Genomic DNA, 24010 nt, shown 5'->3' with positions numbered 1-24010 from the left:
AAATAGTGCCCCCCCCTTCAAAGAGCAGTGGTTTGATCCAGACTGCAGGCCCTCGGGCCCCGGTTGAGGATTACAACACTCACCTGTCTGTGTTCTCACCAGCCGAGCCGGTAATTACCATCCCAGAGATGACACATTTATTGTTTAGCCTGGAGTGACCAGAGGTGGAGACTTTCTTTCCCCTTGCTCCTGAAGGCCACAGGTTACTTGCTCAAAGTTTTGTGTATCAAGTTGCACCTTCTTATTAAACATAATGTAATACCTGATGTGAGGGACCCTGTAGTTGTCTGTGCTCAGACAGATATGTGTTCTCATATAGCCTTGGTCTGGACTTGTGTAGCTCCGGGGGTTTATTAGAACAACGTGAACAAAAGGAGGATAATTATGTATTAGATGTGCGACTGGGGAATGGTGTAAGTGAATTGAGAATGCACACTTATGAAATAACAGAAGGGAGGGCTTGTCTACCAGTAGATCAATGAAGATCACTCACAATAATAACCATATACGTGTAATACATGTAATCAAATCACGACAGGCTGTCTCCAAAGTCCTCTACCCTCCTTCTCGTGTCATTCCCCCAAATATGTCTGACTTCGCCTCGTCTCTCCACAGACCTCCAGGACTGACGGGCAGTCCAGTCATCTCAGACATCTCCCTGATCCGTCTGTCCCCCCCACGCCTTAGCCGGGACGGGCGAGTCGCCGTTCAGCCCCCCCCACCCGTACGTCAGCCCCCCACATGGAGCACTACCTGCGCTCGGTGCACGGGAGCCCCACCCTGTCCATGATCTCAGCCGCACGAGGACTGAGCCCCGCTGAAGGTGAGATTTATTCAGATGTTGTTAAGTATGGCTTAATACCTACGAATGTCTTATGGTACTTAAACAACAGATAAAGGAAATACTCAAATCCTCCACTCATTCACTAATGGACCCATCACTTAAGTCCATTTTTGAAGTAGAACTGCAATTATTATTTCATACATTTATAAACACACAACAAACATTTATTTAACATGAAGTTTGTTGAATTTTTTTGCGCAGAGCTTGGAAAATGTTTCTTTAAATGTTAAATGTTTGAGCTTTACATTGAACCTACACTAAAAGCTTTATAGAAATGTTATCTTCTTTAATTCCCTCAAAAAATTATAAATGCATTTTCACATCACAAATGTATTGGGGACTGAATTTAGAGAATTCCTTGCAAATAATAGTTAAACTTCACCGATAGATGGTGTTTCTTTAAAAAGTCTCCACCAGACAGAGTCCTTCAGTTCCTGCCTCTCACGCCATCAGCTGTAATACACCTTATTTCCATGTCTATACACATACTGTACATTATATTCACCTTCTGCTAATAACACATGGACTTTGGCTGAAATATTGAATATATAATCAAGCACATTTTGGTTATGTTAATAGCACATTTTTTCCAGTAGATTGTACAAATACTCACACCAGTACATAAACAAGCATGTACAGGACTTACCTGTGGAACAGAAAGTGAGAGGATACACACTCTGTGACCTTCACTTGTTCACACACACACAGTCAGTGCTTGACATGGGAATTACTTAAGATGTGCAGGCACACACAGTCACACAACTTCCCGACACTGTCGTGCATTTTCAAGATGGAAACACTTTTATGAAGCAGGAATAAACGTTGGAAACCCGTCACAGTGTTTTTCATTTTGCAGCTGCTCTGGTCAGTTAACATGAAGGAGTGGAGGTCAGAGCTGAGCAGGTTGTGTGTTTGTGTTCAAGGAGCATGTGCAGACTTCGCTCTACATGTGTGTGTATGTTAGGGCCGAGGACAACAAAGGAAAATCAGCACATACACGCAAAACACGCAGCAGAGTCCCTGAACTATTGAGTTCACACGATGACAGACCGGTCCTCGCTGCTCCTGTGCAAACAGGTCGGGGGGGGGGGGGGGGGGAGTGGAGCCACTGGCCTGCACCAGGAACCAATAAATCACAGGGAACCCGTTGCTGTCAAAGTCATGGCTCCCAGCTTTTCAAGAGAAGCAATGAGGAAGAGATGCTGTCGCTGATAAAGTGGCAGCGAACTGTGGCACCGAATGGAGGCCACTCGGCAGAACATAAATAAAGTCTGTGGAAGAGCGGATCTCAGTGGGACCTGTGTAAACGTCTGATAGCGATACCTGGGTGCTCAGGAGGGGCTCGACTGGTTGTTTGTTCACACTGATCATTGCTGTACTGACATACAGATTAATTCATTCAGTTAATTAGTTAATTAGAACTGAGCTGAAACATTCTTACAGCATCTCTGGAGCTCAAGCTAGAATCATAAGTTATTGTTGCACAGGGAAGAATTATGTGGTAACACCTGTGTTGTACAAACTCCACGTCTGACGTCTCAAAGCAGGAGCATCCAGTTTCTATCTGTAGACTAGAACTAGTTACTAGTTAGTTGGTCAAACTCTAAGTTCCAGATAATCTCAACAACTAATAATTAGTTCCCTTAAATTCAAATGGTATCAATCAGAATCAGAATCAGAAAGTATTTATTGCCAAGTAGGTTTACACCTACAAGGAATTTGCTCTGGTTATTGGTGCATACAATGAACATAGAAACATAAAAACATAAAAACACAATAAATACAACACACATAAGAAAAGCAATAAAAAGAAACAATATATATTTACTCAATATTTACTTCTTATTTACTCCCTTTTTCTAATATTTATACAAAGTAACATTTATTTAGACATAAACATATCTAAATAAAAAATATATAATAGATAAAAGATATAAAAAGTGAAGTAAAAAGTGAAATGCAAGATGCAAGACAGTGAACAGTGTCAGATTGCAATGTGTAATTATATAATATAATATAATGTGTTCATTTAACATATCCTTGAGGTGTGGGGGCGGAATAAAAGTCAGAGTCAGGTGGGGGTTAGGGTAAACGTTTTAATCGGTCATTTGCTTTGGTTTTTTAACCAATTACAAAACCATTAACCAGTTTGCAACCCTATATTCACCAATAGAAAATTACATCGTAGAACCATCATGATGCTAAAAGATTTACTTCATCTCTAAAGTAAACTGGTGAGTGTAGCATTAGGCAGTGTGACCTCTCTGTGGTGTGTTCCTGGGACCAGTGGGAGAGCTGCTGCCATTCATCCCACTGTGTTCACCGGGGAGGTCGCACACATGCACGACAAAAGACACTGACACAAAATGCTTCTCTGCGGTGGTGGTAACTGGACCTGGCAGCCGTGGAGGAACCGTGGAGCAAGCCTGGAGCACAAACACGCTGCCTGTGCACCGCTACCACAGCCATGGCCTAATAGGTTCTGATAGATCCAGGGTTTAAATGTGAGCTTATGTGTGTGAGTCTGTGTGTGTGAGTCTGTGTGTGTGGGCAGGGGGGGGGGGGGAGAGACTGTGGTTTAGCTTCCCCAATATCCCTCTTGGCCCAACCAACCCCCCACTCCCATGCATGTTAAACCACCATCAGCCCACACCCCTGTCCCCTCCACTCACCCATACCCACTGGGAGGAGGAGGGGGGAGAGTGCAGGAAATAAGGGGGGGGGGGGGGGGGGGGTGCAGTAAGAAGTAGGAGAGAGGGAAACCAATCCATCTTTCACTCTTATAGTTTGTGACACTTTTAAATGTGGCTAAACTGGGAGCAGGTGTTAACACATTTTGCGTCAATTTTACCTTTACACACGCAGCATTATGTGTGTCTTAGTGTGTGTGTGTGTGTGTGTGTGTGCACCTGCACTTTGGGAAGGATTTCAGCCTGTCAAAAGATGTATACACAACACCAGAGAAGTGCAGGAATGTGGTATTTCTCCCACCGCTGCCCTGCTCCTTCTCTCCCTCTGCTTCCTCTACTCCCCAGAGATATTTTCCCACAACCCAGAAAGCCTCAGAGACATCAGACATTTTTTATCACGAGCCTTCGTGCCCTGGGGCAGACACACGCAAGCACAAATCCTCAAATCTGTAAAAGCAGGGCACTCCTCTCCTCTGTTTAGTCTTACTCTGACCTCTGTGGTCCTATCTTTGTTGTTATCGTCCTGTCAAGGAGCAAATGATGTCTGTGAATATACGACTTCACAACAGGGAAATGAAAATATATATGTGTTTATAGAATCACCTGATTGGTTTAGATTTTATTTCAAGAAGTTCACCTGTTCTCCCTCGTCTCCTCTTTTCTGCACCAGTGACCCACGAACACCTGAAGGAGCGAGCTCTGTTCAGCCTGCCTCCTCCTCCACCGGGGGCCAACCCCACCGAGTACTACCACCTGATGGCCAGCGCCAGCCAGAGAAGCCCGTACGGCGACCTGCTGATGCAGAGCAGCGCCGCAGCCGCAGCCGCAGCCGCTGCAGCCGGTCACCTGCCCGACTACATCAGCCCCATGGACGGTAAGAAGACGTTTCTATAGCAACACAGCTCATTGGAATTACAATGTGTGTGTGTCTGTAGCCCAGCAGCTTGATGACACGTTATCAAATCAGCTTATTTGATCTGGATCCTGTTTGGGTTTCTCTGGGAAATCCCACCTGGAGAGTTTAATATTAAATAGTAAGAGCTGATATGTTTTTCTTATACTCGTGTTTGTCATTTTTAGAGGAGTTGTTGCTGTACTCTCATACCTGAGGGATTTGTGCGTCGCTCTCTGTAAATACAAAAAGAGATTTGTTAGCCTTAGATTAACAAATCATTTTATATCCCATTAAAACTTGAAATAGCAATATAATATGTCTGTAATACATTTTAAAGTCAAAAGCATGAGCAGACTCCCCTCTCAGCTCCACTGGAGAACATGTGTATCTCAGGTAGAAGAGGAACAAACTTATCAGCTCCTGCATCTTTCCCTTTGTTCTCAGCACCAGGCTTGTTGATCCCATCCTCTCACTCTTCTTCTTGAGGCTTTTTTCCGTAGAAGCGTTTCCCACATCAAAGCTAGAAGAGCATTTTGGACTTGAATGCACCACGGGGGGGGGGGGGGGGGGGGGGGGGCACAGCGTGTCCAGGGTTCGGGCTTCATAAACACTGAAAGTCCCGAGGCCAGAAGCTCGTAAAGACACATTACCTGAGACTCCCTCATGCTGGTGGTGTTTCAAGAGTTTGTACTGTTATTATGAGACAACATCCAACAAAACAGATCCAGAGTCAGTGTGAACGGGGGGGCAGCGTGGAGAGAGTGTAACCCTGGGAACTTTGTCCCTGCTCTGCTCCTGTGTCAGGCTGTTAAAACAGGGATTAATGTCCTGTGCAGCATGAACTGTCCACTTAATGACAGGGATGAGGCGGTCACACATTGACCGACACACACATCCACACAGGGCCGCACAAAAGCTCTAACACCCAGGCAAACAGGCAGGCAAATGCTCAGGAAACGCGTCTATGTTTGCACACACACAGACACACACACAGACACACACACACACAGACGAGCTTGTTCTTGATTGGGCGGTTAAAACCTCTGCCCTCTATCAAAATGACGGTCGGGCACCGGAAAAGATTTGATTTCAGAAGCTCAATGCATCCAAGAAACGTTCAGCCCTTATGAAAGAGGAGTAGTGAGCGCCCCCCCCCCCCCCCCCTTATTTCATCACATCCCACCACCCACCCAGAGAAGAAGCCCCTGCACGACACCAACGCAAGAATCCTCACGGTTTGCAATTAGTCTTTTTCTACTTAGCTCAATCACTTAGTAAAACACAGATCAGGGGCCATGCAGGAACTGTAGACCACCTCTTTCTGCTGCCCCCCCACCCCTCTACCTACAGCCACCACAGTGACCACCGCTGTTCATCCTTGCCCACACTTGTTTGGGGAAGTTGTTTACTCAAAAAATCCCACAACCCCCCCCACCCTCCTCCCTCAACCCCACCGCCTGCTCCAACGCAGCGTCCCCACTAGCTGCCATCGTCCCAGCAGTTTTTTATTTAGTGTTCCATGTTTCAGCAGTGATGTGGTCCGCTCCGGTGCCACTCCGCCAGTCTGCAGGCTCCACACACAGGGGCCCATATTGACCCAGGCAGCCGACTAATGGTCATCGCGGGCAGCCGTGGGCCAGAATCAAAGACCTTATTTACTGCCAGAGTGGGCGAGAGGAGGGGTAGAAGCAGAGGTGGCAAATATGCGCTTTATCCCTTAATGTTAGTCTTGGATGTGAGTGCAGATAAAACCCCATAATAAAAATCAGTGTGTGCATCAGTATGCAGCAGACCCACCGCAAGAACTGGGAGCCCTCAGTGAACCCGGAGAACGGCTCCTCGCCCACGCAAGGTCGAACCCGCGAATACACTGAGCACTGCTGTGAGAAGTGAGCTCTGCTGGAAAAGCTGTGGACACAAGCCTCAGTGAAGTTTACCTGACGAGGCTGCAGGTCTTACTGGTCCACCTCGGGCAGACCTCAAGCCAGACACTTAAAACACCAGAGTTTATCTCCAGCACGTCGGGAAGACAGGATTTTAAAACGCTCCTGTGATGTGGTTTTACGAGCGCGACAGACTTTTGACTTCCTCAGTTATAACCGTAAAACTTTATAGGACAGGACTGACGGGCAAAATGGTTTTATCAGCACTTAGACTGGACTTTCTGAAATGCACAGCTACACCTTTAAGTGACAGGGACACTAAAGCCTCTTTTCCACTGGTGAAAAACCAGCTGACATCGGGTTTTGTCTGCAATGGGAATGGATAGAATAGACATTCAGTGTGTAGGAGACAGGGTTTTGACGTCTACCATGTTTTTAAATATATAAATCATGTAATGGCTGACACTACAATTAGTTTATTACAAATATACACTTCCTATACTTTCAACTGTCACGTGCATGTATTTATTATCTATCAAAAGCTACATGAATGCATTGCGACTCCACCGTGTTATTATCAGGACTGAATCACATGCACATCGATATTTTATTGTATATATAATGTTATATATTACTTTGCTTGTGCTCATGTTTTACAGTAAGCCGGGAAAACACTCCAATCACTTGAGTGTGGTTAGCATTAGCATTAGCACTGGTACACCGCTACACAGCCGTGTGTGTGTAAAGTGCATTTCACATTGGGAGGCATTCAGACCCCTGTTTGCATTCGAGTGAGCCAGAATGCGAGGGGCTGTGGGGGGGGTGGGGGGGGGGGCTGATTGGGTGGGCAGAGAAATATCATCAGAGCGACTTGCCGGGAAAAACGTTGAAGCTCCCGCGACAAAAGCGGCAGCCAAAGTAAATGTGTGCCATCCCGAGCAAGAACCCGAGTTTAGTGTTGATGCAGCGGGAGGAGAGAGGGAGATGGGTTTGTGTACCCGTGTGGTGGTGAGCTGGGGGGGGGGGGGGGGGGGGGCGGTCCCCTCAGACAGCATACACAAACACTTAACTGTATGTTGGTTCACGAGCACATGGCTGGAAGTATGTGCATAAACACACTGACAGGCACAACGGCGGCTTTGGGTCGGACTCACCGGACTCAAAGACGATTCAGTGAGAGCTGCCTGGCTAATAAAATTCACAGTGTTGGTATAAGTGAGATTTAGCAGGGAAGATAAATACTGTCCCACTTTTGCGTGGGGGGGTGGGTGAGCGGGGGGGAATGGAGGGCCGCATGGAGGGGCCCTGCTGCCACGAACTCAGGCTGTGGTGGTGGTGGTGGTGGTGGTGGTGGTGAGGTTTGCCAAGCAGCTGCCGCTTCACCCCAGACAAGGTCATGGTTGACAAGCCAAAGGTTTTCCTAACGGCTCGGGACCTGTAGTGGGATGAACACTGGGTTTGTTTAATGGTTTAGAAGCTGTGGTTTGAAATGCTGATTATCACCAAAACCAGTGGAAATATGGGAGGTTTGCTTCAGGTGAATTGAATCTTGATGATTGCTCTACTTTTGATATACACATTAGCAATGTTGCTAACTTGGATTTCCAAGAACTGGATTTTTTGGGGCATAATTAAACATTACACACAATTTATCTGATAGGATAAAATAACATGACAACGTTTTATTTCCCAAAGGCAAACTTCCCTGTGTGATCATAATGCAATAACACTTCTTAGCCTTAGTGTAGCTCACAGTCTATAACATGAGTCTGGAAAGACGCGGATGTCAATGATAACTCAACATGTTGGCCGAGGCCGAGGCGATGATACGTTTTTTCATTGCTCACACTGCAGTGTTATCCCACAGCCCCAATTTTAGAATCCCTATTGTGAGAGAACAGGCCGCATGGCGGTTCTTCACGGAGCCGCACGGTGACCCTCTGCGTGCTCGGCCTCCGCACCGAGAGCCAGCGCCATCTGGGGATTAGCACAACCCTCAATTAAAGTGTTTTCATTTTCCACAAAAGCTTTTTCAGTTAAAACAGCACAGGAAAAAAAAATACTTAAAATAATCACACACGCACTCACATACACACACACACACAGGCTCCTGACAGCCATCATTTTAACTACACACACACACACACACACAGTACATATATTATACTGTACATTTTATGGGTTTATTCTCTTTTGTTTTTCTTTTTTTTATTTAGTTTTTACTGTATCAATGTGCACTGGGGCGCCTGTAATTATGACTCTATATAAATCCAGATCCCACAATTACAACCAGCCGGCGGAGTCCACAGAGCAATGGCACACACACACACACACACACACACACACACACACACACACACACACACACTTACAATAGACACACACTCAGACATACACACACACGTACCCACACTTGCCATATTACCACCACTGCCTGTGCAGCAGCTGTTTTCTCACTCCCGGCCGGAACCTGCTCACCCTTTCAATTATAACCGCCACCTATAAAACTCTCCACTCACCAAGTGGTTGAGAGTTGTGTGTGTGTGATGTGTGTGTGTGTGTGTGTGAGATTTATTCCAGGTCGTATTCGAAACAGACCAAGTACAAAACTGGGGAAAGCTCTAAACTAAAGCAGAGGTAGTTTGTCTGTAGCTCCTCGTGTCACAGACGTCTAATCGCTGCTGGAGGCATCGAGAATTCCTCCGAGCTGAGGTAGAGGTATAGATTGAGTGGGTGGTTTGAAGATGGAGGTGGAGGGCGGTGTTTTTTGGGCTCGGAGCCCAGAAGGGTGAGGCAGGCGCCAGGCCACCAGGTTGTGAGGCCTGCTTCCTGCTTTATAAAGGGGGGATGGGGGGGGGGGGGGGGGGGGGGGTATTAATACACTTATCTCCCATTAAATTTGTTGGCAAGCCAGTGAGCTCGCCCCACTGCAGACGAAGCTAATCCCAGCAGCTGCTCCGCCCGTATGGAGCAATGCAAACTTTGTCAGAGTGAAGTCCTCATTTCTGACGACCCATGTTCCCAGGAAGAGGATTGCCTGCTCCCCCCCCCCCCCCACCCCCCACACACATATTTTGCTCTCCTGGCTCTCTCCGTTAATCTGCTCCCGACCTTCTAGTCATTAATGAAAGATGACGTAATTTATTTATTAGCCCTAAAGAGGTGAATTCAAAGACCATTTTGTTGTTATAACCATCTCTTAACTCTTCACCAGTCTTATTCTTTTTCTTTCGGGCTCCGATCTACTGTTGTCTGCCGTCTGAGGCTCCCGGGGGCCTTTTAACCAAGTGCATATGCCTCTGCTTTACGACTTGCCACCTCCAAACATAACAGTTTGGGCAGTGAGACCCAGGTTTATTGCCGTCGGTCTGTTGTGGTGATTATGGCTGGTGCCGGGATTAATTTGGCTCGAGGTGTTGTCACTTTTATCAACGTCTAGAATCCTGTCACACGTTCCTTGTTTGCTCCAGACCTTCAGATTGTTCAGATTAGTATTAAAAAACAAAATAACCCAAATTGTGTGTGATCAAAAGAGGCTGAGCTGGTTCAGATCAAACTGAAACAGGGTTCAGTTTGTGTGCTGAGTGGAAACACTTTTTTAAGCCTCACTGGTTGGACTGGGAGTTTCCCAGGCTCACAGAATTGTCTTCAGTCTTCTCCTCCTATGATATCATGTTTTATTAGTGTTTAGGAATCTGTTGAAGTTAGTGATGCTCGTAGTGATATCATGAGGACCAAGACATGAACCTTAGTTCACACTTGCATGTTTGAAACAACCTTGGCTTGGTGGAGAGGACATGAAGTGTGTGTGTGTGTGTCTGTGTGTGTATGTGTGTTAGGTCCCTGTGCATGTGCTTAGGTGTGTTGTGATGGGCCTATTATGGGTTTCCTGCCTCTCGCACCTCTGATGATGTCGGCAGTAAGACCTAATTACAGGTGTCTGCTGACACACACCAGCCCTGCTGTCTGTCCCCTCACACAGCCAAGCAGCACCTGTTTGTCCCCAACGACTGACCTGTCCCTGTCTGTCCCTGTCTGTCCCTGTCTGTCCCTGTCTGTCCCCCTGGGAGCTACATGCCCCAGAAATGTCCCAAATAAGTGAACACACTCAGTATGTATGGAAAAACAAATTGCTTTCTGTTTTAAAGTTCATGGGAAAGTAGCACTCTCTTGTGATCTTTTCTACAAGAATATAAAAACAGTGCAACTACCAGGTCTAGCAGGAGGCCGTGAACTCTACCTTGTTCTTTTTTAATGGTATTCTGAGATCAATTTGTTTAAATTGCCTCCTTTTAACTCAGCCAAGTACAGCGGTCAGAAAGAGATTCCTATCACAGTAATTACTGAGAATGATTGGGCCGATTCATTATGCATAAAAGGATGCGAATGTTAAACAGGGGTGCTGTGTGTGTGTGTGTGTAGGTGTGTGTGTGTGAGAGAGAGAGTGAGAGAGATGCAGGAGATAGAGTGTAGCCTAGCATGGCCATGACCTCCACACGACTGCTTGGGGATAAATGTTTCTTCTAACAAGGTCCAGTATAAATGCTGGTTTCCATTGAGGCCGTGTGAAGATTTAATGGAAGTACAGGGAATGAGCACGCTGCTGTGGTTCTCCAGTCCAGCCAACATGAGGCGCGACCATCTCAATGCTGCCCGTTTGTTTACAGGCAGTTGATTTCTCTGTGTAGACGTCCAATGAGATGACGCTGTCTTGTCTTTGTGTCCAGTCTCACGTTTCTCCAGCCCGCGGCTGACCCCCCGGCTGAACAGGAAGAGGGCCCTGTCCATCTCCCCTCTGTCCGATGCCAGCATCGACCTGCAGACCATGATCCGCACCTCGCCCAACTCCCTGGTGGCCTACATCAACAACTCCCGCTCCAGCTCGGCCGCCAGCAGCTCCTACGGGCACCTGTCCGTGGGAGGGATCAGGTATTCAGAGTGAGCCAGCGCACACATGATTTCCACCCGACTGTAGAATTCTGTAAGTTTGGAGAACGCATGTGTCTTACCTTCCATCACAAGCTAACTGTTTCCTCTTCCCTTGTGCCCAGCCCCTCGTTCAGTTTCCCTCATCCCATCAACCCGATGGCGTACCAGCAGCTGTTGTCCCAGCAGAGGAGTCTCAACGCCTTCGGCCACGTCCCTACTCTCATTCAGCCGCCACCCTCCTCGTACTCCGCTCGCCAACACCCGCTCACCGCCTCCCCGATGTCCACCTCGCACAACATCTCCCACTCGGAGGCAAACCAGGTAGGAACGGAGGCATAGATAGAGTGTAAGGTCGACTGAGGGTCAACGGGAAGTTTCCTGATCAATGTGACCAGATATAAAGTCTGTGAATGTTAAGCAGAGCCGTATAAAAACATGCAAAGACCTGATCCCCAGGCAGGTAACTGTTGATTGACACACGCTGGGAGATCCCCGTTCTTCACTCCACCAACAGAGCTCTGATTGTGTCAGTTGTTCAAATACAGACGGAGCTGTCACAGGGAACAGACCCATTTAAACCAGTTAATCTTGAGAGTCTGGGTTAATGTGGACCTTAGAGTTAAGAGTTGATAATTTGCTATTGTTGCCCTGTACACGCGGATACATCTGACTTGTAGGTGTAAGCAAACATTCCCAGTAGAGGTTAAAAATATGGAAATCTTAAGACATCTGTCAATAGCTAGATGAGACGAATCCTCATGTGAGTCTTTGGTAATCAAACAATTGTTATAGCTCGTTTGTCAGTTGTCAGTGTATTTTTTTTGTAAATTGTGTCTCAGGTCAGAAGGCGTCTGCCGGAGACTCTGTCCCACTTCCATCTGTCTTCCTGTCCTCTGTCTCTCCACATCAGCCCATTATATACACCACAGCTATTCCTAATGTAAACTTCCCACTCGGTGAATCACTCCAGCCCTCGCTGCCTGTAGCTCTGCTCCATCGCAGTGTGTGTGTCTGTGTGTGTGTGTCTGTGTGTGTGCGGACACACCACGACACTCTCCAAGTATTGTGGAATAAATATTTGCACCTTTCTCATGCGCACACACACATAAAAGACAAAGACACATCCTCCATTCATGCACACGCACAGACACAACTTCAGCTCTGCTTCAACAGTGATCAGAACCATATTTCCCTTTTGGTTTCCAGCCACTGAATGAATCATCGAGGCCCCCAGAACCGCTCTGTGGTGTCTGGGTGGGATTAGTAGACCCCCCCCCCCCACCCCCTTCAATGTTGGACGCCCTCCAATGAACCTTAACACACACACACATTCTCTCCCTCTCTCTCGTTTATATCTTTCCTTTCTTTTCATCTCCATTAGAGCTTCAACAGGCCTTCCGAGTCTTTGTCTTTCTGTCTTGTTCGGAATCTGTTGGCAGATCAAAGCCCCTTCCCTCCCCAGCCCCCGACCCTGCCTCCTCCCCGCTCTGCACCCTGGGTAATAACTCCTCTTCTTTCATATTTCCTTGTGGCTTTGGCGATCATAAAGCAGTCTAAACTGTTTAGTCTCGGCGGCAGGTCCCAGTCTGACTTATGGGCCGCGGTGCCTGGCGTCACGTTTGCAACCGATTGCGAAGCCAAAAAAACTATTGGACGTTATCTTTGTGACTTAATAATGTGAATCCCCCCTCGGCCGCTCTGTGTGAAGACTGCGTGAGACAGTCTATAAACTGAAAGACTGATTAAAGGCGATCAAGTGGGAGGACTAATGGACATATTGACAGACGTATGGGGAGGCTGGTGTGTGATAGGATTAATGGAATGATTGGTTTGGCACAGAATGCATGGATGACAAAACAAGAAGCACTTTATACTACCTCCTTATCTGGTTCAAGGAGGTTTTCATAAATCCATATCCACGACAGTAGAATGTCTGTTCCATGACACGTTCTCCTGTGTCTTTCAGAATGCCAGTGGAGACCCAGCAGTGAGCAGCACGGTCAACCCACTGATCACCAAGAGGTCAAAGGTCAAGACGGAAGCTGAGGGTCCCCTGCCCATCTCTCCGACTTGTCAGGTAAGACAATAAACTAAATAAGATCCAGTTGTAAAATGCAGATGCATAAAAATAGTCTTGTGACCTGCGTATATTACTAAAAACATCCTTATTAGCTGCAGGATTCTTTTCCTTGTAAATTGAGGAATCTCCATCGCAGCTTCAGCTTCTCACAGTTGGAAAAGAGCCGTCTCTCTTACTGCAGTTTGCTCATTTGGTTGTAATTGATTATGGATGTTGAATAAAAATGCAGCTTTAATTAATGACGTGAAGATCGAGCAGCAGCTCCTCGGGATTAGAAACAGAGATAAGATAAGACAAATGCAAACTAGTCCAGAATGTTCCTCCAACATATTGACCAAGCATCGGTTGTAGGCCTGTCTTTTTAATTCCATGCATTAATGAATCCAAGAGTTATTACACTTTGTTTGGCCGCTGATCTATAAAAAGTGTTGTCCTGCATTGTCCCAGGACCACGGGGGAGGAATCTTGGACTTGAGTGAGGATCTGGATAAAGACGAGTGCAAGCAGGAACCCGAGGCCGTATATGAGACCAACTGCCACTGGGAGGGCTGCAGCAAGGAGTACGACACCCAGGACCAGCTAGTCCATGTGAGTCTGAGGCTGGAGTGGCCGACACTGAGGAACTTTAATGTTACTGCCCAACAACAGGAAGCGTGGGTCGACCTTGACACCGGAAATTCCACTGAAAAGCTCCGAAAATAAGTGAATGAAGTGATTAATGAATTATAAATTTTTTTATATTTGAAGGAAAGTCCTCTCACACATCTTGTTATTTTGCTGGTTGGACAAACCAGAACATGTGAGGATGTCTCATCAGTTACACAATAAACATGAATCACTAATTTAAGAAAATAGATAATAAACAATTAATCAGAAATTAGTATAATTCATGGTTGTGGCCCCGTTGCCACTCTTTCATCTAGCTGCTCTGGATGCCACTCATCTTGTCAGTATCATGAGTTTTCCTTTGCTTTAGAGAAAGTTAACTACAAACTTAAACCATAAGAGTTGTTGCATCTTTCTGTTTAACAAGTGAAAAGTTCAAACAGCGTCCCTGCGCCTCATTAAGTCGGTGCTGATTGAGTCCAGTCACAACGCGGTGCAGTAACTGATCCTTTCCTGTGGAGCTGACACACGCAGCGCCTGCTCTCGCCACATTCAAGCAGCTGTGCCCCACCAACCCCTCAGCCCCGCGACCCCTGACCCCTGACCTCTCACTCCCAGCAACACCCCCCCAACCCCTGAAGCCCAGAGGGGGGGCTATAAATCCTTCATCATGCCAGCAGCTCTGGAGTTATAGAACCTCATGCTCCCACGTTCTCCGACTTTTTAGATTTTCACTTTCTGACTGGATGTCAGGGCTCGTGTCAGGTCCGCTGACGCAGAGACTGATGGGAGGTGGGGGGGAGGTGGGGGGGGGCATGTCACTATGGGCAGCTGCGAGTCAGGACCGGAGTTACCTTTGAGAACTTTTGCCCCGGGTCCAGCTCCCCAGCCACGAGCTCTGTGAAAGTTTGCCAGGATTGGACGAGACACTTGAGGCCGATACATTCTGAAATGTGCTTTCCATCAACTTCATAAAAACACAAGCAGAAATCCAGGGCTGTGAAAAGATGTTCTCTAACACGCACCTTCAGGGATTCACACAGGACTCTCACCATATCAACACAACACACATACACCTGTGGGTTTCTCAGCTCCCACTTCACCCAAGTTAAGTTAATCCTGTTTCAAGAGCCCCCCCCCGCCCAAATTATGGATTCACAGCAGCGTGTAACCTGAAAATAGAGGCCTGCTCTCGGGCCACACACTTGTTTCCATTCCTCCTCCCTCGCTCAGAATAGATCTCAGCAGAACCGTCGACCACGGAGCTTTTTCGCTGGTGAAGAGGTGACCACATAAGTGGAGCACACTGTGGGCCTGGATGTCCTCAGGAAATGAAGTGGTTCCTCTGGGCGTGTGGATATTTGCATGTGGTACACAGGATGAGAGTTTTGAAGTTTGTGTCTGCTCGGAAACGTCTCATGTTGTAGCGCCTGTTGTATCTGAGGACATGATTTAGATGACTGTGAAGTATACACAGTGTATGGGAGGAGCTGAATCACAATAAGACGAGACAGGTGGAAAACATACACTCAGATCTCAAATCTCAAAGTGTAGTCAGATCATTTCAACAGGAATTCTCAGAGATTGCACATTTAGTTTTGCAATTAAATTTGAAATCACTCGACTAAAACCTGTTTGTAAGTTTACGGCTCACACAGAAGGAAATGAGACCTTGTGTCCCCTTCACTTCCTGATCTGGTAAAACAGAGGAGAATGGGCCATAAATACAAGTTGGTCACAGAATCCTCTTCCTCGTCACTTTCACTGGGATCTGAGGAAGTTCCTCTTCCTTGAGAAACTCACACACACACAGCCTGAGAAAACACACAGTGCTTTCAAAGTGACTGTGTCCTGCTGACAGATGCATACTAACTGTCAGCCATAATGGATGGCACCATCACTCACAACGTCTATGTGTGTGTGTCTGTGTGTGTGTTTGAAACAAGCTCATATGGACACACACACTGTCTACACACTATTTTAACCTGTACTCCCCTGTATCACCTACACATGTTCTTCCAAGTTGTGATAATTGACCTGAATTGGATTTGCCGTCTCCTCAGCACATCAACAACGACCACATCCACGGCGAGAAGAAGGAGTTTGTGTGCCGCTGGGACGAGTGTTCACGGGAGCAGAAGCCCTTCAAGGCCCAGTACATGCTGGTCGTCCACATGAGGCGCCACACGGGCGAGAAGCCGCACAAATGCTCGGTAAGAACCTCACGTCGCCATGAGACCGTGTACTTAAAGGACTGCTCCAGAGAATCAGACTCACATTTAAAGTTGGGGACCTGCAAGAGAAAAGGAATCTGTAAAACCTGAAGCAACGAGCTCTTGTTACCTTTAGCTGCAACGTGCAACTTCACCACTAGATGTCACTAAATTCTACACACTGACCCTTTAAACTCTCAGAGCTAAAGTGGCAAATCCAGATGAAATCACAGGTACAATCTTTAGGGTAACTTTATCTAACTAGTTCAGTGGTTGACAAGGAAGTTGAACTTCTATGTTCTTCGGCCACATTAGCAGCTGTATATTCTGAATCATCTCTGAGATGTTAAAGAAAAAACTTCTTTTTGCGCTCAGAACCAGCGATACACCATTTCCCAGTCAATAAATAATAGGGATTTTACTTGAGCCTTCATTTGCTGTGTGAAGATCAAATTGAGGTTCTGTTTTCTTGGCTTCAAAGCTCACAGGCTCTTGTGAATGCATTAAAACAGATGTAAAAGAGAGAGTTAAGAAAGCTGATTGACAGCGTGGGCGTGTAATTAAAATCCTGCAGACAAGCAGGGGGCCAAGGGTCCTTATTAAGACCACGCTGTATATTCTGTAATAAAATCCCACGTGCATCCTCTCACAACACTCTGGCTCCTCTTTAGTCTGCTCTTTTAAGCTGGAATCTTCTGACTTTTATATCCCGTCTCTGAGCGAGTCTAATTTGATTCTCTTTTAATTTCAGAGCCAATTACATTCAGAGTGACTGCTCAGAAGGAATACCGAATTATAGCTTGTACAATAAAAGGGAAAACAAAGGCAGAACGCAGACTTTTTCTTTGTCTCAGTAAAACACACCAGACAAATGGCTCCGCCGCACACTTAGTTTAGATATATCACATAATCGCCCTTTTTTACCACAGTGTAGCAGTGATTTGCTTTAGTGTGGCACACGACAGAAGGTTGGCAAGCGACCAAGAGTAGATGACGTTTGAAGAACTGAAACACACAGAGCTCTATTCATCTGCCCAGTTCGTTTCTCTGAGCATCTGAAGGCTGCACTCAGGCAGTCAATCTCACTGTCTGTCTCTCTGTCTGTCAATCTCACTGTCTGTCTCTCTGTCTGTCTGTCTGTAGTTTGAGGGCTGTGCCAAAGCTTACTCTCGCCTGGAGAACCTCAAGACTCACCTCCGGTCACACACCGGAGAGAAGCCGTACGTGTGTGAACATGAAGGCTGCAACAAGGCCTTCTCCAACGCCTCAGACCGGGCCAAGCACCAGAACCGCACACACTCAAACGAGGTACACTGTCTGACACACACACACACACACAAACACACACACACAGACACCTCTTATTATCGTTAAATCAACACAAAGCATTGTGCTCTACTGTCTAGTTTTTATTTATTTCTGTGATTTTGTATTTGTTCTTGTGGCTGAATGAAAGTTTTAGCCGTTGCTTAATGCATCATTACAATCTAAGCACACGTCAGACTCTCTTATGTTGTCCTGTGATAAACTGCGGTATTGCACAATAATAATTTCCATACTCGTCTGAGGTTGAGTCACAATTTCCTCCTTTGCGCAATAAGGATTATGTCAAATCTCTCTTGGCAGAAACCATATGTGTGCAAGATCGCGGGGTGTACCAAGCGCTACACGGACCCCAGCTCTCTCAGGAAGCACGTTAAGACCGTGCACGGCCCGGAAGCCCACGTCACCAAGAAGCAACGCAGCGACGTCCCCCCGAGGCAGCAGCCGCCCAAGGGCAACGGCGAGAACGAGGCGAACTCCAAGCACGGTGCAAGAGAGGTGGACGGCAACAGCACCTCTAGAGGCATGGATGACTGCATTCAGATCAAATCTATCAAGACGGAGACCTCCATGGTGAGTCCTGTAAAGAATCACTCCACACAACCTTTTTCAGTTCATGAACAAAGTGTGTACAGTGAAATCTTTATTACTGAATTCAATCTTTGGGATTTTTACTGATTCCAACCACGTTCAGCACTTTTTGAAATAACATGATGGTATAATCGCACGGCTTCTATGTTCCTAAACCAACAAAAGAGAGGCACCGACTTATTTCCTCACTGTTTTTTCCACTTTACTAATATTTCTCTTGAAGGTTAAATGTGAATTACTGGCACTGCCTGCATCCTTCCTAACTCACCTCTCCTGTTGTTGCTTGAAATTGATTCTCTCTTTCCCTTCTAACCTTCCTAACGGACAGACTTCCCTGAGGTGAGCTCTCAAACTGTCCCTCTGTCTTCCTCCAGCTCAGCATGGGAAATGAGCAAAGTGTGTTCTCCTGTTCCACGTGACTGTCACTGTTGCACTCTTGCATGAGTTAAAACAACATTTTGCATGATAATACACATTTATAAGAGCTTCTTTATATATAGGACACACAGTATATGCATGTGTGGAGGCACATACACCCATGCGCTGCCATTAAACTGCATTTTTTTCCATCCACAAGATCACTGGCTGTAGCCTCTGTGGTCGGCAGATGATAAAAGTCCCCGTCACATTAATATTCAAAGGCTGGGACTGTTGTAACATGTGTACTGTACAAATAGTGCCAGCATCAAGCTGTGATCAAGATTTGAGTTCATTTTACACCAGTCTGATTTACTGCTTCCACTGGATTGTTGCTCACAGAACTCATCTATTATCCACTTGTTTTTCTTGTTGTAAATAAATCAAGCTCATCTATAAGTGATGAGATTATGAAACTATAGTCCTACATTAGTTATTACAAAAATATCCGCACAATTGGAATTTTTTAACTGTGATAGTTGTTCTACATTGAAGAACACATCAGGGACTGGTCTGAACTTGGCATGAGACTGTAGTTTTGAGGCCAGTTTCATTTTATTCATTTATTATTTTAAACTTCACCTTTTTTACCATCTTCACATCATTTATGCAGATAACAATATTTTTCATGTGTTGCCAGGGTGTGACGGTATCGTTTTATCCTTTACCGCTTTCATCCATAATCAAGATTACATCATGTCAACCGTAACTCTAACATCAAATCTCCATTGTCTCCAATCTCCAGACATATCAGTCCAGTCCTGGTGGCCACTCGTCGTGTAGCAGTGAGCCATCGCCTCTCAGCAGCGCCAACAACAACGACAGTGGGGTAGAGATGGCCATGCACAGCGGGGGCAGCTTCGGGGACCTCAGTGCACAGGATGAGTGCCCCATGGTTGACTCCACCGTTCCTGCAGGGGGACACCTGGGGGGGATGGGTCTTCAGTTGAGGAAAGCCGTGGGTCATGGCGGGGTCACCATCAAGCTGGAAAACATCAAGAAGGAAAGGCTGAAGACCGTGAGGGACTCCTGCCCCTGGGTCAACTCGGCACCACAGCCCCCACAGGGCCAACGCACCAGTATGAAGCTGCCTCCCATACCTGCACTCGGTACGTTGTCATTTTTAAAAGCAAAGTACTTGACTGTGAGATGAAGGTACAAGATGACTGGATGGCATTATGTCTTAGTAGCATTGTCCAGTAATGCTCGTGTATAATAATAAATAATTGTAACTATGACATTAGTGTGTATCATTATTTAATCATGTTCCTTGTATTTGCCAGGTTCCCTGCTGGAGAGCTCCAATGTGATGACTAATCTAACTGGTCTGCACAACAACCAACGCATCGGCGACCAGCCTTCATGTGAAGTCACTCTGCTGAACCAGTTGAACGAGCGGCGTGACAGCACCACCAGTACCCTCAGCTCAGCCTACACAATGAGCCGCCGCTCATCTGGTATTTCCCCCTGCTATTCCAGCCGCCGCTCCAGTGAGGCTTCCCAGTTTAGTCATCACCGCAATAACAATATCAGTTCAGCCGACTCCTATGACCCAATCTCCACTGATCTGTCTCGCCGCTCAAGTGAGGCCAGCCAGTGGGGAGGCAGTGGTGCCGGCGGAGGAGGTCTCCCAAGCCTCCTGAGTCTGACACCAGCTCAGCATTATCGGCTCAAGGCAAAGTACGCTGCTGCTACTGGTGGAGCTCCGCCTACTCCTCTGCCCAACATGGAGCGGATGAGCCTGAGGACACGCATGGCGTTGTACAGTGACTCCCAGGAAGGCTCGTCTCATCCATTCCATCAGCCGCCCTCTGGAGCTGCACCCAGGCGCTGCAGTGATATTGGATATGGTGCCCAGAGCATGATGCCCCACGAGGTACCTGCCAGCCTCCCACGCCGTGCCAGTGACCCAGTGCGCCGTCCCACACTTGATCAGTTCTCCTTTCCAAGGGTCCAGCGCTATAACAGCATGAACAGCATGAATCCCAATATCGGTCCATCAGCTGCAGAACGCCACCAGGCACTGGCCATGCAGGGCTACACTCGCTCTGATGGCAGCCTGCAACGCTACCCATTTGCCCCCAGACCACCTAGCATTTCTGAGAATGTAGCCATGGAGAACATGGCAGTAGATGGAATGATGACCGGGGGAGAGCAGAATGGGGACGAGGACATGGTGCTTCCAGATGATGTGGTGCAGTACCTCAGAACCCAGAATTCTGGCCATCCAGGCAACAATTCGGGGCAAGTGGACTATCATTCCAACAATCAGACTCAGGGCTACCAGACAGCCATGGCCCCACCAACATCATTTTATGCCCAGAGGAGGATGGCCATGGTGGATGCCACCATGCGTCCATCTGGTCAGGATCTGCCTTTCTCAGCAGCATCAGACAACCTGAACAAGAATAACATGCCAGTGCAGTGGAATGAGGTGAGCTCAGGGACCGTGGACACCACAGCCAAGCTCTCCAGACAACAGCAGCATCCTCCTAGGGGGAATCTAGCTGTTGCTCAGCAGAGGAACAATTTTGGATCCTTCCCGACACAAGGTCTGGGTTTGGGTATCAACCAGCAGGTAGTGCCCATGAGTCAGAATATGTCTATGCAGGGATATGCCAACCACAACAGCCAGAGGCCAATGAACATTAACCAGCAGCAGAATCAACAACAGAGGCAATGTAACAATGTGAACTTTAGTGATCAAATGAGTCCTCAGCAAGGATATGGCCAAGAGGCGATCCCAAACTCTATAGCTGGGAGCACCAGCATGAGGCCGACCCGCAACGGTGCCACAGATCCAGAATTGCAAACTTACAGAGCAAGGACACAGGCTGATGGGTATTCTCACATGAACCAAGTGGATCTCCAGCATAATTACAACGTTGTTTCTCAGCAGCAGCAACAGCAGCACATCATCCACAATGGAGGCAGAGGAATGTTACAACCTCGGCCTCCCACAGAGCCCAAGGCTATCGCCAGACAACACACAGGATCTAGCATAGTGCAGCCAAGCCGAATACCCAAGGCAACGCATGACACTTCCGAGGCTAGCCCAAAGAGGCCCAGTGGGTCAGTGGCCCAAAACAGCAACTCTTCTGTGTTCTATACAGGTCAGGTTCACATGTTTGAGCCAACTTCGGTCAGCTTCGATGCCCCCATGTCCCCCTGTGCCAACCAGGCTCCTGCCGGCAACAACAGCGCAGCACCCAATATGGCTTCTCCAGGAGTCAACCAGGTCTCCAGCAGTACGGTGGATTCTTCAACTGGTAGATCTGGTGGTACGGAACACGCCCAGATCGACTTTGACACCATGCTGGACGATGGAGACCACTCCAGCCTCATGTCGGGCACCTTGAGTCCCGGTCTTATGACGAGCCTCTCCCAGAGCTCCTCACGTCTGACCACACCTCGGAACTCTGTCACCCTCGCGTCGGTACCGGCGGGGATCGGCAACATGGCCATCGGTGACATGAACTCCATGCTCACAGCTCTGGCTGAAGAAAGCAAGTTCCTCAACATGATGAGCTGAGAGCAATCACCGACCTCATCGTCCAGCCAGGCTTCACATCAGGAATATAGAGACTACAGACGAAAGCACTGATTGAACAATGCATACCGGTTATTTCATACACTTTTTCATTGTCCGTAGTAATATGCTTATCTTGTAATATTTGCTTCAGAATATAATATGTTACATTAAATGGAATTGAATAGAAAGTCAAGCTAAGGAGCATTTTATATCATCATTTGTTAAAAAGCCATACTTATTAGCTACACATATATGATAGTCCAGGGAATATAAATGACTCCACAAACAACTGCCATTCAGTATTTGCTGCCCTTTACAAAGTGGTGCACTGAGAGCAGTTCACTTCGTGCCTTGCTGAGGACATCGAGCATCTGACGTCGCAGAACAGGAAACGGACATGATATGTAGATATCGGGTAATATTTTCTCATGAAGACCTTAATGTGTATAGATCATACTGTATGGTACTTGCTTTAAGTTATGTTATAGACTTTTCATGTTTGAACTCGGGCTGTCAAAGCTTTAGTGGTGGATTTTTTCAAATGGCATTCATCAAAGCATATTACTACTTTGTTTATTCTGTCCATGTGCACAACTCAGCATGTGAGGAAAGAAAAGAGAGTTGCACAGCACACGATTGAAATGAATGATTTGTAACCAGGTTTAAAACTATATCATGATTCATAAGAAGAGCCACCGTTTTCATCTGTAATTTGTTTGCAGGAAAAATTCACAGAACAACATCAACACCATGCATGTAAAAATTGAAACGTGCCTGTTATGAAACAAACTGTAAACATTGGCTGCTATTGCAGTTTATATATGCACTTATTTCAATTTTCCTCCAGCATAGGAAAGTGCTATCGTAGAAACCTGTCCTGTGCACAACGTGGGTTTTAATGCTGGGATTCAATTACACCTAGATTGTGGAATAAAGGTGCATGAGTATCTACAGTTTATAGAACAGATTGAAGTCAAGGTGCATGATATTTGAGACCTTTTTGACAAAGCGAAACATTTGACAGCCCAAGTTTAAAACACATGGTTGTACAAAATTATTGTCCAAGGATATTAAGTGCTTTTTTGATCATGGTCTGAGCTCTTGGGGACGGCACTGATGAACCTGAACTGATTTCCGTCTTTGCCCTGTGGATCAGAGGAGTAAACTCTCCATGGTCCAATCTCACAAGGGTAAATAATTGGAAAGGACAAGGATATGCCTCTGGATTAGTCCACCAGGGCACATGAACCCCGTGTCTGATGAAGAGCATTCTCTAAAGGAATATACAAGTACCTCTGCGTGTTCTCAGTTGAGATCCAACCCTAATTAACACATTCACGCCGCCTCCCCTCACTGCATCCCATGGGTTCTTCATGGGTTCTGGATGAACTGCAGAGAGACCAGGAAGGGACTCGGACTTTTAAAAGGAAATTCTGCTTCTGACAGGATCTCGTGAACAAGCCCTCCATCTTCATCCATTTTACTATGTTTGTTGAATTTCTAAATAGCCTTTCAAATGTTTGTGTGTATGCTTCCATTCACTTTTACTATGCCCAGTGTGTGCGTGTGTGTGTGCGTGCGTGCATGTGTGTGTGAGTGTGTATATAGCTTTTGTACATTTCAAATAAACTATCTCTGTTTTTTTCTGTTTAAATCTCTTGGCTCAGTCTTCTTTGAAATCACATGCTCTGTGGCCCCGGAGGTCACATCAAAGCAGGACTCGTATCCTACAAGAGAAATCAGGCCTGACATTTTCTCAGACTGCGATCGAGTGCAGAACTGAGGCCGAGCACAAGAGCACTGACTGTAACGTCTGTGCCTTTATGCATGGAAGGTGCACACATACAATACAGATGAGTCAGAGCAACAGATTGGTATGACATGAAAACGACCTTATTTGAAAGAACTGGCAAAATGATGATATTCAAAAAGGTCTATCAATGTTATTCAAAGTTAATTGGTCACTGTAAGTTAACTCCCTGTGTGATCTATAACTAGTTGTTGAAT

At 46.6% G+C, this 24010-nt stretch overlaps 1 protein-coding gene across 1 annotated transcript; it reads left to right on the top strand.

The window, feature by feature from the left end:
• Nucleotides 1-368: 368 nt before the first annotated feature.
• On the top strand, nucleotides 369-23657 carry LOC128456458 (zinc finger protein GLI2-like). The gene is given in 13 exon segments (XM_053440638.1): nucleotides 369-696; nucleotides 698-734; nucleotides 736-832; nucleotides 4259-4408; nucleotides 11040-11241; nucleotides 11364-11562; nucleotides 13208-13318; nucleotides 13769-13909; nucleotides 15991-16140; nucleotides 17284-17448; nucleotides 17767-18036; nucleotides 19217-19580; nucleotides 19755-23657. Coding segments are annotated over 13 exon segments (4353 nt in total). The 5' UTR covers nucleotides 369-478; the 3' UTR covers nucleotides 22004-23657.
• The last annotated feature ends 353 nt before the right edge of the window (nucleotides 23658-24010 follow it).

This window comes from Pleuronectes platessa, chromosome 14 (genome assembly GCF_947347685.1).
Source record: "Pleuronectes platessa chromosome 14, fPlePla1.1, whole genome shotgun sequence".
Taxonomy (NCBI): Eukaryota; Metazoa; Chordata; class Actinopteri; order Pleuronectiformes; family Pleuronectidae; genus Pleuronectes; species Pleuronectes platessa.
This window is presented reverse-complemented; position numbering and strand designations above follow the sequence as displayed.